Source organism: Oncorhynchus kisutch, linkage group LG9, assembly GCF_002021735.2.
Source record: "Oncorhynchus kisutch isolate 150728-3 linkage group LG9, Okis_V2, whole genome shotgun sequence".
NCBI classification, from domain to species: Eukaryota; Metazoa; Chordata; class Actinopteri; order Salmoniformes; family Salmonidae; genus Oncorhynchus; species Oncorhynchus kisutch.
In genome coordinates this window covers 10,404,505-10,421,454 of record NC_034182.2, presented here as the reverse complement: position 1 = coordinate 10,421,454, position 16,950 = coordinate 10,404,505, and the positions used below count along the sequence as shown (strand labels likewise).

General features: G+C 45.7%; 1 protein-coding gene across 1 annotated transcript in view; it reads left to right on the top strand.

Annotated features, from left to right (window-relative positions):
* Window positions 1-16,950, top strand: part of LOC109896304 (signal peptide, CUB and EGF-like domain-containing protein 1) — a 137,724-nt gene that overhangs the window by 36,931 nt on the left and 83,843 nt on the right. Inside the window, exon 4 of the mRNA XM_031832732.1 lies at window positions 4,845-4,979. Coding sequence (XP_031688592.1) covers window positions 4,845-4,979 — 135 coding nt within the window. The remainder of the gene's footprint in view (window positions 1-4,844; window positions 4,980-16,950) is intronic.

Here is a 16,950-nt window from a genome sequence, read left to right as displayed (position 1 = left end):
CTCCACTGGGACTTAACAAGCCGACTGCCTAAATGCTCCGACGGGAGAGACTGTCACTCAAATAAAAGCAGACCCTAACCCCCACGGAGATATGTCCGGAACTCAGACAGGGGTCCCAGACAGAGAGAAGGAGAGACAGAGGGAGAAAAATGAATAGGAGTCAATAAAGTCCTCTACCCCAGGAAGAGGTAGAGAGGATGTGGTGGCTTTCTATTTCAGGCGGTGTGACACAGAATCACAGGTCTGGTCTGGGTGTATTAAGGTCTGGTCTGGGTGTATTAAGGTCTGGTCCGGGTGTATTAAGGTCTGGGTGTATTGAGGTCTGGTCTGGGTGTATTATGGTCTGGTCTGGGTGTATTAAGGTCTGGTCTGGGTGTATTAAGGTCTGGTCTGGGTGTATTAAGGTCTGGTCTGGGTGTATTAAGGTCTGGTCTGGGTGTATTACGGTCTGGTCTGGGTGTATTAAGTTCTGGTCTGGGTGTATTACAGTCTGGTCTGGTCTGGGTGTATTAAGGTCTGGTCTGGGTGTATTACGGTCTGGTCTGGTCTGGGTGTATTAAGGTCTGGTCTGGGTGTATTACAGTCTGGTCTGGTCTTGGTGTATTACGGTCTGGTCTGGGTGTATTACGGTCTGGTCTGGTCTGGGTGTATTAAGGTCTTGTCTGGGTGTATTACGGTCTGGTCTGGTCTGGGTGTATTAAGGTCTGGTCTGGGTGTATTACGGTCTGGTCTGGTCTGGGTATATTAAGGTCTGGTCTGGGTGTCTTAAGGTCTGGTCTGGGTGTATTAAGGTCTGGTCTGGGTGTATTACGGTCTGGTCTGGGTGTATTAAGGTCTGGTCTGGGTTTATTACAGTCTGGTCTGGGTGTATTAAGGTCTGGTCTGGGTTTATTACAGTCTGGTCTGGGTGTATTAAGGTCTGGTCCGGGTTTATTAAGGTCTGGTCTGGGTGTATTAAGGTCTGGTCTGGGTTTATTACGGTCTGGTCTGGTTGTATTAAGGTCTGGTCTGGGTGTATTACGGTCTGGTCTGGGTGTATTGAGGTCTGGTCTGTGTGTATTATGGTCTGGTCTGGGTGTATTGAGGTCTGGTCTGGGTGTATTACGGTCTGGTCTGGCTGTATTGAGGTCTGGTCTGTGTGTATTATGGTCTGGTCTGGGTGTATTGAGGTCTGGTCTGGGTGTATTACGGTCTGGTCTGGGTGTATTGAGGTCTGGTCTGGGTGTATTACGGTCTGGTCTGGGTGTATTGAGGTCTGGTCTGGGTGCATTACGGTCTGGACTGGGTGTATTAAGGTCTGGTCCGGGTGTATTAAGGTCTGGGTGTATTGAGGTCTGGTCTGGGTGTATTATGGTCTGGTCTGGGTGTATTAAGGTCTGGTCTGGGTGTATTAAGGTCTGGTCTGGGTGTATTAAGGTCTGGTCTGGGTGTATTAAGGTCTGGTCTGGGTGTATTAAGGGCTGGTCTGGGTGTATTAAGGGCTGGTCTAGATGTATTAAGGTCTGGTCTGGGTGTATTAAGGTTTGGTCTGGGTGTATTAAGGGCTGGTCTGGGTGTATTAAGGGCTGGTCTGGGTGTATTATGGGCTGGTCTGGGTGTATTAAGGGCTGGTCTGGGTGTATTAAGGGCTGGTCTGGGTGTATTAAGGGCTGGTCTGGGTGTATTAAGGGCTGGTCTGGGTGTATTAAGCCTGGACCGACCTGGCTGTCTGCAGACGCAGTCCGTAAGTTAGGAGCACCAGGTCCAGTGCTCCTCCATTGTGAGTTCTACAGTGGTCCAGCAGTGATAATCGTACAGCCCTTTACAGCCTGGTATGAAGACCATCCTACATGCCACTCAGAGCTGTAAAGCTCTCCGACTTTCTCAGTGCCATCAAAATATACACAACCTCTAACCTCTGTCTCCACAGACAGACAGACAGGCCGTGGTACACACAGACAGCAAGCTCTCTTGATCTCCTTAACAAACAGGCCCTGATCACCCTTGAACACTCATGATTTGGGGCAGGAGTTTTACATAACCCCGTGACTTGACAAGGATAGGAGTTTTATATGACCAGGTGACCTGACCAGGACAGGAGTTTTACATGATCAGGTGACCTGACCAGGACAGGAGTTTTACATGACAAGGTGACCTGACCAGGACAGGAGTTTTACATGACCAGGTGACCTGACCAGGACAGGAGTTTTACATGACCGGATGACCCGAACAGGACAGGAGTTTTGCATGACCAGTTGACCTGACCAGGACAGGAGTTTTACATGACCAGGTGACCCGACTAGGACAGGAGTTTTACATGACCAGGTGACCCGACCAGGACAGGAGTTTTACATGACGAGGTGACCTGACCAGGACAGGAGTTTTACATGACCAGGTGACCTGACCAGGACAGGAGTTTTACATGACCAGGTGACCTGACCATGACAGGAGTTTTACATGACCAGGTGACCTGACCAGGACAGGAGTTTTACATGACCAGGTGACCCGAACAGGACAGGAGTTTTGCATGACCAGGTGACCTGACCAGGACAGGAGTTTTACATGACCAGGTGACCCGACCAGGACAGGAGTTTTACATGACCAGGTGACCTGACCAGGACAGGAGTTTTACATGACCAGGTGACCCGACCAGGACAGGAGTTTTACATGACCAGGTGACCCGACCAGGACAAAGAAAGGACCTTAGTTCTGATGCGCTGAGGAGGCCATGTCATGTGTAAAGACAGGTTGACAGACAGACAGACAGACAGACAGACAGACAGACAGACAGACAGACAGACAGACAGACAGACAGACAGACAGACAGACAGACAGACAGACAGACAGACAGACAGACAGACAGACAGACAGACAGACAGACAGACAGACAGACAGACAGACAGACAGACAGGTGACACTGTGCAGTCAGTCCATTACTGTATGTCCCCTCCCTGGCACCAGGAGCAGTGTAGTGTATTGTAGTAGCTCCCTGGACTGGAGTTCTGAAAGTAAACCAGGGTTCAGGTCTTGTTTGAGGCCCTTTCACCCTGATCTTGGTCGTTTGTGAGAGGGTGAGACAGGCAGACAGAGACAGACGGCCCGGCCGGGTGGTTGCTCCATCTCAGATCACAGAGAAGCAGACAGACCTGACTAGATGAGATTAGAGAGACAGAGTCTCCCGGCTCCATGCTGCCTCAGCGCTTAGCACTGTCTGCCCAACCAGAGCCTTTTCCTCTCATTTCCTCCCTCTAAAGACCTGCACTCTAATCACAAGGGGAAATGGTTATGCCGCTCCTCTTTCATTTCACTTAGCCGTTTGTGATGGATGACGGATGGAACCAATTACTGACCCCCACTACCACCGAGTGCCGGGGTTAAATAAACATGGGCCAGTTGTTGCACTGGAGTAAGTGGAAGAGTTTTGGTCCACGTCTGACATGGCACCCTATTCCCAGGTCAAAAGTAGTGCACTGTGTAGGTAATAAGGTTGGTATTTAGACCGCCTGTCAGATGTGTTTGTAAGGAGGATGGAACAGAGGTTGTGGCCAGACAGACAGACAGTGTTGTTCTGGACTGTGGGTCCAGTTCTCCGTCTCCTCTGTGACATCATCAGTGTGCGTGCGTCCGTGCCGCCTGGCTACCGGCTCGAAACACACAAACACATCTGAACAACCACCAGACTAAACACAGCACGCTCTGCCTTGTGCTTAATCACGGACCAGTTAACGCACACATGCAGGCACACACTCTCTGTCTGTCTGTCTGTCTGTCTGTCTGTCTGTCTGTCTGTCTGTTAGTCTACAGTAGCAGCCCAGCCCTGTTTGATCCCTGTTAATCTCATTAGAGGATGTTATAGGTTTCTAACTAACACTCCCTCTAATGCCCCACTGGTGATTTACTGGGCTTTCAACAGCACAACAGGGCTCCATAAACACACACTCACACCAGCCGTTACATGCACACTCTCTCTCTCTCTCTCTCTCTCTCTCTCTCTCTCTCTCTCTCTCTCTCCCTCTCTCTCTCTCTCTCTCTCTCTCGCACTCTCTCTCGCTCACTCTCTTTCTACCTCTCTCGCTCTCTTTCTACCTCGCTCTTTCTCTTTCTCCCTCACTCTCTCTCGCTCTCTTTCTGCCTGTCTCTTTCTCTCTCACCCTCTCACTCTCTCTCTTGCTCTGTATTTCTTTCTCTCTCTCTCTCTCTCTCTCTCTCCCTCTAGCTCTGTTTTTCTCTCTCTCTCTCTCTCTCTCTCTCTCTCTCTCTCTCTCTCTCTCTCACACACTCTCTCTAGCTCTGTTTCTTTCTATCTCTCTCTCTTTCTCTCTCTCTTGCTCTCTCTCTCTCTCTCTCTCTCTCTCTCTCTCTCTCTCTCTCTCTCTCTCTCTCGGGAATAGCAGCATCCTCTAGGTGTTCCAGAGGAGCCTCCACGGCCTGTTTCCATCTCTCTCTCCATATCTCTCTCTCTCTCTCTCTCTCTCTCTCTCTCATATTCAATACCTTTGACTCAGTCTTACTGTACCAGGTAGTGGCTAAAATGAGCCCTGCTCAGCTCTGCTCTGTCCTGTCTGGGTAGTGTCCACAGGCTATCATTCTTGCCTCTGGTGTCATCCCCACATCTCCTCACCCTCACCAGACTTCAATAGGCCTTCAGAAAGAAGAAAGAGAAGGACAATTTTTCCTCAATAAACACAGGCACAAATGCCTACCTGGTCTACGACTGAGAGGCTTGGGACTTGTTTGTCAAGCCAAGCAAGCATCCCGCCCTTAAGGAAGTCTATGTCTTTGCCTGACTGGTAGTTTTCTCTCCCCCCCGATCTCTCTCTCTCTCTCTCTCTCTCTCTCTCTCTCTCTCTCTCTCTCTCTCTCAGACGTGGATGAGTGCATGGACAACAACGGAGGATGCCAGCAGGTGTGTGTGAACACCATGGGAAGCTACGAGTGTATGTGCAAGCAAGGCTTCTTCCTCAGCGACAACCAGCATACCTGCATCCACCGCTCCGACGGTGAGTGGACAAGTGTGTGTGTGTGGTCTGTGTGTGCAGAGACTGGACATGAGTGTGTGGCACTTTCTTAGTTCTTTTCCATTGTCTATGTGTCTCTGTGCTCATCTGGGTGGTCTCAGTCAGCTCTCTCCAGCCTTTTTCTCTCAAACCATCACAACTGATATGTAGTATTAGTACTTCTCCTAATAAGCATTTCCCCTGGACATGACCCGTGACATCGCTACAAAATTCGGGTTAGAGGTTGGGGGGGTCAAATGCGAAGGCGTCCGCTAGGGTTGCAAAGGGTCGGAAACTTTCAGGTAAATTTCTGAAGTTAAGAATTTGGAATTTGGGGAATTTTGCTTAAATTTGTCAACAAAAGTTAGCTTATAACAGTGAACCTTTTTTGTGGGATACACAAGGCAATTCTAGGTCTTGGGTCATATTTTGGTTAAACTATTCCCAATTCAATGGAATTGCAACCATCTGCATGCACAGTGCAGTCTTCCATCACATGTGCAGTGGACTCTTCTGATTCTCAAGATCTTGCTAACTAATGAGATGCTATTGAGCCCACACTACTACACAGTCTGAGCCAAGGACTACATGCTTTCTGGTAAGTTTTGATTACATTACTGGGTGGGGTGAATATATTTTATATGACATACATTCTTTTTTTTAACTAGCAAATAGTAGCCTACAGCAAAGTGTGTTTAAATAATTTCTAACTTGTTAACAATTTCTGCTAGTTAGTTTTTGCTACCTTGTGGGTTTTAGCTTGCTTGAGCCTGCTAACTGAGGAATGTTAATTCACCTATTTCCATACATGTTTCATTTAAAAAAGTTTTTTACGTTTTATTTTTTACAAATGAGTTGTTTAATCTAACTGCTTAACTATTTATCAGTACATGGAATTTTATTTGGGTTTTATTTACTTATTTTTTTCTCATCTTTACAGGAAAATGCCACGGGCACTATCTGATGCATGGAGACATTTCACTGCAGCTAATGTAGAAGGAAAAGCTGTGTACATTTTGCCAAATCATATGTGAAGAATGCAACAAAGATGCAGAATCATCTGGTCAAGTGCATAAAGTTCCCTCAGCGCTTACAACAAGCAACCTCTGACAAAAGTCCCTCTACTGCTATTCGAGGTGAAAATGATGAATCTGACAAGATGCCTTAACGATAGCAACAGCTCATGGTCCTCCTGGAATCAGAAGTGTGTTTGACTCAATGGAGGAACGTAGTCAGAGAAATGCTGATGAATGTCTTGCTTGAGCTGTGTATACAACTGGTTCACCTCTGATGCTCACAGGCAATGTGTATCGGAATACAATTCTGAATGTTCTTCACCCAGCAAACACCCCTCCAACCAGACATGCTTTATCTACTCATTGGCTGGTTGCAGAGTTCAATAGAGTTCAAGTGAAGGTCAAGCATATCATAGAGAAGCAGACTGTAATGCAATCACCTCTGATGGGTGGTCGAAGGTTCGTGGGCAAGGAATAATTAACTACATCATCTCCACCCCTCAACCAGTATTTTACAAGAACACAGACACAAGGGACAACAGACACACCAGTCTCTACATTGCAGATGAGCTGAATACAGTCATCAATGACATTGGACCACAGAAGGTATTTGCAATGGTGAAAGACAATGCTGCGAACATGAAGGCTGCTTGGTCTAAAGTGGAGGAGTCCTACCCTCACATCACACCCATTGGCTGTGCTGCTCATGCATTGAATCTGCTCCTCAAGGACATCATGGCACTGAAGACAATGGATACACTCAACAAGAGAGCCAAGGAAATGGTTAGGTATGTGAAGGGTCATTAAGTTATAGCCGCAATCTAACTCACCAAGCAAAGTGAGAAGAATAAGAGCACCACATTGAAGTTGCCCAGCAACACCCACTGGGGTGGTGTTGTCATCATGTTTGACAGTCTCCTGGAGGGGAAGGAGTCTCTCCAAGAAGTGGCCATATCACAGTCTGCCGATATGGACATCTCCATCAAGAGGATCCTCCTGGATGATGTATTTTGGGAGAGAGTGGTAAGCAGCCTGAAACTCCTGAAACCTATAGCAGTAGCCATTGCACGGATTGAGGGAGCGAATGCCATACTGTCTGATGTTCAGACTCTGCTTGCAGAGAAGAAATGGACATCCCCATCAAGAGAAGAAATCCATGCTGCCATGCCCACTTCACTGTTGCTCCAAGCAGAGGAAACTGCAGTTCTGAAATATATCAAAAAGCATGAAGACTTCTGCCTGAAGCCCATACACGCCACAGCGTACATGTTGTACCCCAAGTTTGCAGGCAAGAGGATCCTGTCTGGTGCAGAGATCAACAAGGCATATGGTGTCATCACTACCGTGTCTCACCACCTTGGCCTGGATGAGGGCAAGGTTCTTGGCAGTCTGGCAATGTACACTTCCAAGCAAGGGCTTTGGAACAGAGATGCAATATGGCAGTCGTGCCAACATATCTCTTCAGGCACCTGGTGGAAGGGACTTTGTGGATCTGAGGCTCTTTCCCGTGTTGCCTCCATCATCTCCAAATCCCACCAACATCAGCCACCTCAGAGTGCAACTGGTCCTAGTTTGGGCACACACACACCAAAGCACGCAACAGGCTGACCAATACAAGGGTTGAAATATTGGTGGCCATCAGGGCAAATTTGAGGCATTTGAGCCTGACAACGAGCCGTCCTCAACAAGGTTGGAAAGTGACAGTGAAGATGAGGCCTTAGAGTCTGTTCAAGAGGTGGACATTGAGGAGGTCCAGGGAGAAGACATGGAAGCCTGAGAGGAAGACAACCAAAACTAGCTTCTAAGCTATCATTTTACAGATGTATGTTGAAAGCGTTTCTGGGAGATGCGATGGATCATTGGCGATCATTCAATTTTCCCTTTCTTTAGTTGTTCAGTGAAATCATCCCATTGAGAGTCAACTAATTTATTTAAAGTTTAATTTGTAACTACACTACTGGTCAAAAGTTTGAGAACACCTGCTCATTCAAGGGTTTTTCTTTTCTTTATTTTTACTATTTTCTACATTGTAGAATAATAGTGAAGACATCAAAACGATGAAATAACACATACTGTATGGAATCATATAGTAACCAAAAATGTTTTAAACATGAAAATAGCCACCCTTTGCCACTCTTGGCATTCTCTCAACCAGCTTAATCTGGAATGCCTTTCCAACAGTCTTGAAGGAGTTCCCACATATGTTGAGCACTTGTTGGCTGCTTTTCCTTCACTCTGCGTTCCAACCCATCCCAAACTATCTCAATTGGGTTGAGGTCAGGTGATTGTGGAGGCCAGGTCATCTGATGCAGCACTCCATCACTCTTCTTCTTGGTAAAATAGCCCTTACACAGTCTGGAGGTGTGTTGGGTCATTGTCCAAATGAAAAACAAATTATAGTCCCACTAAGCCAAACCCAGATGGGATGGCGTATTGCTGCAGAATGCTGTGGTAGCCATGCTGGTTAAGTGTGCCTTGAATTCTAAATAAATCACTGACAGTGTCACCAGCTAAGCACCCCCACACCATCACACCTCCTTCTCCATGCTTTACGTTGGGAAATACACATGCAGAGATCATCCGTTCACCCACACCGCATCTCACAAAGACACGGCAGTTGGAACCAAAAATCTCAAATTTGGACTCCAGACCAAAGGACAAATTTCCACCGGTCTAATGTCCATTGCTTATGTTTCTTGGCCCAAGCAGGTCTCTTCTTATTATTGGTGTCCTTTAGTAGTGGTTTCTTTGCAGCAATTCAACCATGAAGGCCTGACTCATACAGTCTCCTCTGAACAGTTGATGTTGAGATGTGTTTGGTGCAGTTAACTCTAATGACTTATCCTCTGCAGCAGAGGTAACTGCAACAGAGGTAACTCTGGGTCTTCATTTCCTGTGGTGGTCTTCATGGGAGCCAGTTTCATCATAGAGCTTGATGGTTTTTGCAACACAAAAACTTTCAAACTTCTTGAAATGTTCCATATTGTCTGCCCTTCATGTCTTAAAATAATGATGGACTGAAGTTTCTCTTTGCTTATTTGAGCATAGTTCTTGCCATAATATGGACTTGGTCTTTTACCAACTAGGCAAGTCAGTTAAGAACAAATTATTATTTTCAATGACAGCCTAGGAACAGTGGGTTAACTGCCTTTTCAGGGGCAGCTGGTTGAAGCTGGTTGAGGGAATGCCAAGAGTGTGCAAAGCTGTCATCAAGGCAAAGGATGGCTCATTGAAGAATGAGTAGGTGTCCTAAAACTTCTATTGGAAGGATTTTATCATTTGCAATTATGTCTACTTATGATAAGGTAAAATGTTTATGTTTCTGTCTCCATATGATATGGTAAATATATCCAATTCAAAAAACATCTACATTTAAATGGTATTCATATTAATTAGCATATATTCCTGTTAATTCCCATATATTTCCGTTAATTCCCATATATTCCTGTTAATTCCCACGGGAAGTTTCCACCACTGAATATTCCCCAAAATGTGCAACACTAGCGTCCACCATGCCTCGCCTTTGTGCAGTGACCATTAACCGTGGAACGCGGCGAGGAGTGGGCGGGATGCGTGACTTCTGACGCATGTTTCTCGTCCGTGTGATTCTCCTACGGCTGGTTGCGGTTTCATCCATAACCTCGCTGGCGCTCCGGCTTCCCCGACCCATTCCGCCTGTCAGACTTCATGTATGGTCTCAGTCTGGATCAGTGAGGGTCTGAGAGGTGACGGGGGGGAGGTGACGGGGGGGGGGGGGGCAGAGAGAACATCCTCCTCCACACTGAGGAATCACAGCACATTCCTACAAAAACACACAGTTCAACAAATAGACCAACACACACACACACACACACACACACACACACACACACACCAGCAGCAGCACTGTAATTGAGGAGTTCAGAGAGATATGAAAGGACCCTCATCCATCATCTCTGTGATGTCACTATCGGACACTTCAGGAATGTGGAGAGGGGTGAGTGACTGAGGGGGTGAAGGAGGGTGAGGGGAAATCAGATGACCTCTCTCTCGCACTCTCTCTCGCGCTCTCTAGCTCGTTCTATGGTCTTGGATTAGTAGGGCAGTGTGAGCAGGGAAGCAGGGCTGTTGGGGCACACAGTCAGAGGGAATTCAGACGAGCTGAAGAAAGAGTGAAAGAGACACAGAAATAGAAACATTCCATGTTTGCTCTCTGGAATACCCACGAACCTGGATGTGAATATCCCCCTTTCCTCTCATACTCTCTCTCTCTTTCTCTCTCTCTACCCCGCACCCTTCTATCCCCTCTCTCTCTTTCCACCAACTCTGTCTCTCTCAGTCTCTCCTCTCCTGTCCTCTCTATTTTTGTTTTACATCAAAGCCATTCCTCAGTTAACGTGTAATTAGTTGGCCTGTAAGAGATGCTGGGGGTAAACAGCCCCTAAAGCAGCCTGGTGTATTCCTCCAGCCCAGCTCTACCCACTCTTGACCAGCCCCAGTCCAGTCACAGCCTGCCCCTGTGGCCCTCAATCGGACGCTTGTCTCCCTGCTCCTCCCAGACGGGAATAGCAGCAGCTTCTAGGTGTTCCAGAGGAGTCTCCACGCCTGTTTCCATCTCTCGCTCTCTCTCTCTCTCTCTCTCTGTGTGTATATATATATGCAGTATGTATCTCTACATTTAAAAAAAGATATTAAAACAACAGCAATACAATAAAATACAATTCAAAGACGATACGAATGGCCATTCCACCGTGGGTGCTCTGGTCAGTGGGTGCGCTCACCACGTCCCGCCCTGAGACCCTGGCAAGGCAAAGCCCCCCGCGCCCCAGCCCAAGGGGATTTTCCAAGGGTGGGAAGGACCAAACCCCGGCCGACGCCCGGGCGGGCATGGAAGCGAGTGCACCCAGAACCATCAGGACCGGAACACAGACCAGTTACAGTGTGAAACCAAAACCCAAAACATAAATAACAAAACGCAAAACATACAATTATCACCCCCCCTCACACCTGATTGGAGGACCTCAAGCATTTATACTGTGCATGTATTTATTCCATTACTCATTAATTCCATCCTTCAGACAGCCACAGATCAACCCATTTTTTCTAGTAAATCATCATTCTACTATTCCTCTTCTATTACATCCCTCCATTCTACCATGGTGTCTCACTAGGAACCTCCCCAACATTCTACCATGGTGTCGTGTCTCACTAGGAACCTCCCCATCATTCTACCATGGGGTCTCATTAGGAACCTCCCCATCATTCTACCTTGGGGTCTCACTATGAACCTCCCCATCATTCTACCATGGTGTCTCACTAGGAACCTCCCCATCATTCTACCGTGGGGTCTCATTAGGAACCTCCCCATCATTCTACCATGGTGTCTCACTAGGGACGTCCCCATCATTCTACTGTGGTGTCTCACTAGGAACCTCCCCATCATTCTACCGTGGTGTCTCACTAGGGACGTCCCCATCATTCTACCGTGGTGTCTCACTAGGAACAAATCAATCAGGGTATGGGCTTATGTCTGTTAAATTGTCTGTCTTGAATGAGGATCTGTACTTGGTCCTCTCTTATTCACTATTTATATAAATTATTTGGACAAAAATGTCCAAAATGCACAACTTCATTTTTATGCTGATGATACTGTTATTTACTGTTGTGCCTCGTCTCTTACAAAAGCTTTCCAGAACATGCAAACTGCTTTTTATACTGTTCAACATACCTTGTGTCAATTGAAGCTTATCCTCAATACTGACAAAACTAAACTAATGGTGTTTTCTAATGTAAGAAATAGACCTCTGATCCTTTCACCTATTACTACCTGTCAGGGCAAGGAGATTGAGGTTGTAACCTCATATAAATATCTTGGAATTTTAATTGATGACGGCCTCTCTTTTAAATTCCATATTCAACAACTTACAAAAAAATTGAAGCTGAAATTGGGATTTTATTTTAGGAATAATGCCTGTTTTTCTTTTGAAGACAGAAGGAGGCTAGTATCAGCTACATTTATGCCTTTACTATATTTTATATATGAATGCTTCCGCTCAGTGTTTGAGATCAATTGACACTCTTTACCATGGCACTTTGAGATTTATTTTAAACTGCAAAACCCTTACGCACCACTGCACTTTGTATACCAGGGTTGGCTGGCCTTCTCTAGTCACTTGTAGGCTCAGTCACTGGTATACTTTTATTTACAAAGCCATTTTGGGTTTACTACCTTTTTATTTGTGCATTTTTATTGTTCAGAAATGTGGTGGGTACTCTCTTCGTTCGCTGGACTTTATCCTGCTAACTGTTCCAAATGTCCGAACTGAATTTGGTAAAAGGACTTTTATGTACTCTGCGCCATCGTCTTGGAACACCTTACAAAATACTTTAAAACTGGAAGAACTTGTCCCAAATGGTGTTTTTAAATCACTAATGAAGGATTTTGAAGCTGATTCCCTGACCTGTCAATGTTTTTAATTTGCTGTTTTATACTCTTGTGAATTCAATGGTTTTTACTAGATTACTGGTAGTTTTTCATGTTGTCTGTAATGACTTGGTGCTGCCTATCTTGGCCAGGGCACTCTTGAAAAATAGATTTGAATCTCAATGAGCCCTTCCTGGTTAAATAAAGGATAAATAAAATAAATAAAAATAGGAAATCTCCCCATCATTCTACCATGGTGTCTCACAAGGAATCTCCCCATCATTCTAGCGTGGGGTCTCACTAGGAACCTCCCCATCATTCTACCATGGTGTCTCACAAGGAACCTCCCCATCATTCTACCATGGTGTCTCACTAGGAACCTCCCCATCATTCTACCATGGGATCTCATTAGGAACCTCCCCATCATTCTACCTTGGGGTCTCACTATGACCCTCCCCATCATTCTAGCGTGGGGTCTCACTAGGAATCTCCCCATCATTCTACCATGGTGTCTCACAAGGAATCTCCCCATCATTCTAGCGTGGGGTCTCACTAGGGTCTTGAACCTCCTCATCATTCTACCGTGGTGTCTCACTAGGAACGTCCTCATCATTCTACCGTGGGGTCTCACTAGGGACCTCCCCATCATTCTGCCGTGGTGTCTCACTAGGAACGTCCCCATCATTCTGCCGTGGGGTCTCACTAGGGACCTCCCCATCATTCTGCCGTGGGGTCTCACTAGGGACTGCCCCATCGTTCTATTGGGTTGGATGCACAGTATGTTTCCGCAATGGCGTCCTATTCCCAAGTGCACTACTTTTGACCAGAGCCCCGTTCAAAAGCTGTGCACTATATTGAGAATAGGGTGCCATTTTGGACACTATGTATAGATGTTGAATCCAGGCTGATGATAGTGTATGACGTCTTCAGAGGAGCTGGAGGTGCCTCTCATTAATTTATGCAGCCGCATGAGGTTTATGGTTACAATGACAGAAGCCACTTCACCGGTTACCGCCTGTTACCGAGGCGGCTGGGCGGGTGCCTGTCTCTGAAATTGTAGCCAGAGTTTTAGAGAGTTTTAGAGAATTTATTCTGTCATGTTGAGGAAATACACACACATACCCCCATTTCACTCTCTTTTACACGCGCACACACACGCACGCACACAGCCTTGCGCGGCTAACCTTGTGGTGACAGACAGTTCAGTCCCATTCAAAATTCTATTTTCCCTAACCCTAACCCTAACTTGTACCCCAAACCGTACCCTAAACCGAACCCTAACCTTAACCCAAAAACCTAACCTTTAACCTTTAACCATGAGCCGAACCCTATCTCCTAACCCTAAACCTAATTCTAACCCTAACACTAATTCTAACCTTAGCCTCAAACTCCCTAGAAATATCATTTGACCTTATAGGGACCAACAAAATGTCCCCAGTTGGTCAAATATTTGTTAATTTACTATTCTTGTGTGGACTTTTGGTTCCCACAAGTATAGTTAAACACGTCCACACACACACACACATCTGCTATTGTTTGTTCCATTGCGATGGGCTACTGTGTGTTTCCCAGTCATGACAAACACCTTGGCCCTCCAGGCCTTCTCTGTATTTTAGAACACTGTAAACAGTGGGACAATGCTGTTGTTCATCTGAAGTGCTTTTACTGACTGGAATGATTGAATATTTCGCTTTGGGTCGTTCAACCTATTCTATTAAATTGGTCTGAAATCAAATAACAAATTCAACAGATCAATGTGATTTTGTGAATTGAAAGAAAGCTTCTAAATTGCTTTCAACACCTCATGCACATGCACATTGAATGGAGCTGGGGGCAATGTAGGGGCAGCAGCCTATCCGAAGATTTGGAGGCGTGGCTTATTAGGGGCGTAGCTTTTACTGAGTTATTTTTGCCCATCCATGAGAGTGAATGTCATTGAGTGTCATGTCTTTAATTAAGTGTTGAAAGCAGTAAGTTGCAACTTGAAATATAAGTTTGGTAATAATTGGTTAAAACAGTTGGAATTGAGTCATACCGTTGGTTTCAACAAATGTAGTATTTTTCAATTGAGAAAACTTCATTTTTGGGGTTGATCCAAAGAGTACTTGTTTACAGTGTAGAGGTGTTTACTAACTGCTGCTATCCACTCCCTAATGTCCCTCACCCACCATTATCAAGCATAGTGTGAAAACTACCCGACCAGGCAGTAACTGAACATGACAGATAACTTAATTGAGGAAACTAGCTGCGCATAAATCAGTTGAGGAAATTCTGTCTATTCTCAAGTGATCTTATTTTGATCCAAGTCATACAGACAAACAGCCAATTGACTTGAGATGTAATCCAGAGTTTGTCATTCAAACATACAGCATATAGACAACACATTCATTAGGAACTGGTATTTGTGATGAATGAGTTGTAGAACAGTGTAGAAACAGTGGTGTATATGCCTGTATATGTTCAGTAAGAGGCCCCTAGCCACCCAGTGGGCCCCGGAGGAGATATAGAGTTACAAAGTGAACCTTAACACTTCTCTATTTCAGTAAAATATGGCAATAGATGTCCCCACATGTTGTGAATATAATATGCTTGTAAATTCTTCTTCCAACTCAACTCCATTCCTTGGCAATTTGGTGCGAGTAGTAAATTGGGAATTTGAGTTGGTGCCCACCCCGACAGTGCTCAGAGCCTGGCCACGGAAACCAATCAGAATCCTCCTATAAAAAAAAGGTACTTTCCTCCTTCCTGAGGAACTTCATACCCATCACAGAGAAAGAGAGACACATTGGAGGGAGAGAGAAACACATTGTGAAGTAATTGTACCATACACAACAGGGGACCCATGTCTGAGTGTGTGCATGCTTAGCCCTACAGTGGAAACATGACATGTTGGCAGTGTCGGGAGTTAGTCGACAACCCCTGTCTGCTGTCAAGATGTTTGTTTCGGACGGTTGGAAAATCATTCATCGGCGGTTGTGGTGTGTGTGTGTCTGTGTCTGTGTGTGTGTCTGTGTCTGCGTGTGTGTCTGTGTGTGTGTCTGTGTCTGCGTGTGTGTCTGTGTGTGTGTCTGTGTGTGTGTCTGCGTGTGTGTCTGTGTCTGCGTGTGTGTCTGTGTCTGCGTGTGTGTCTGTGTCTGTGTGTGTGTCTGTGTCTGTGTGTGTGTCTGTGTCTGCGTGTGTGTGTCTGTGTGTGTGTCTGTGTCTGCGTGTGTGTCTGTGTGTGTGCGCCGTCATGGGTCTCCCGGAGCGTCGGGTGAGAAAATATAGGCTCTGTGTGATTTATGTGGCTTCGCGGGGCAGATGAAATGACCTGTCCATGGCTCCTGAGAGGACTATATATAACGGCAGGGATTACTAGCTTATCGCTGAGGGATGGTGGGGGACCGGAGGTGTATAGGGACACTGTCTCATTAGTTTGTTGCTTGGTTGGTTGGTTGGTTAGTTAGTTCAGTCATTTGTTTGTTCACTCACTCATTCACTCAGTCATTCACTCAGTCATTCACAACCTTTATATCACTGGTGGAGAACAAGTAAGGAACTGTATGGCACCAGTGGAGCAACTGCGTTACACTGTGGTTCAATAGGTCGTTATTAACCTTGTCCCTGTTGTTGGTGCCCCACAACACTGACAATGTCACCTACAGTAGAAAGATAGCAGGTTAGCTAACAGCAGTCAGGCGTACTGTAGTTCAGTGGTCACCAACCAGTCGATCGCGATCTTCAAGGCATTCCTAGTCGATCACCAAATACTTCTGTAGAAAAGCGTGCGCTCCTTTTTTTGTTGTTGCGCTGTTGGCCGAAGGTGCACTTCAAATCAAACTTTATTTGTCACATGCGCCGAATACAACAAGTGTTGACCTTACAGAGACATGCTTACTTAGTTCACGAAGAGTTAAGAAAATATTGACCAAATAAACTAAAGTAAAAAAGAATAAAAAGTAACACAATAACATAACAGTAAGGAGGCTATATACAGGGGGTACCGATACCGAGTCAATATGTGGGGGTACAGGTTAGAGGTCATTTGTACATGTAGGTAGGGGTGAAGTGACTATGCATAGATAATAAACAGCGAGTGGCAGCAGTGTACACATCAAATGGGGGGTCAATGTAAATAATCTGGTGGCCATTTTATGAATTATTCAGCAGTCTTATGGCTTGGGGGTAGAAGCTGTTGAGAAGCCTTTTGGTCCTAGACTTGGCACTCTCGTACTGCTTGCTGTGCGGTAGCAGAGAAAACAGTCTATGACTTGGGTGACTGGAGTCTCTGACAATTTTATGGGCTTTCCTCTGACACCACCTATTATATACAGTGCCTTGCGAAAGTATTCGGCCCCCTTGAACTTTGCGACCTTTTGCCACATTTCAGGCTTCAAACATAAAGATATAAAACTGTATTTTTTTGTGAAGAATCAACAAGTGGGACACAATCATGAAGTGGAACGACATTTATTGGATATTTCAAACTTTTTTAACAAATCAAAAACTGAATAATTGGGCATGCAAAATTATTCAGCCCCTTTACTTTCAGTGCAGCAAACTCTCTCCAGAAGTT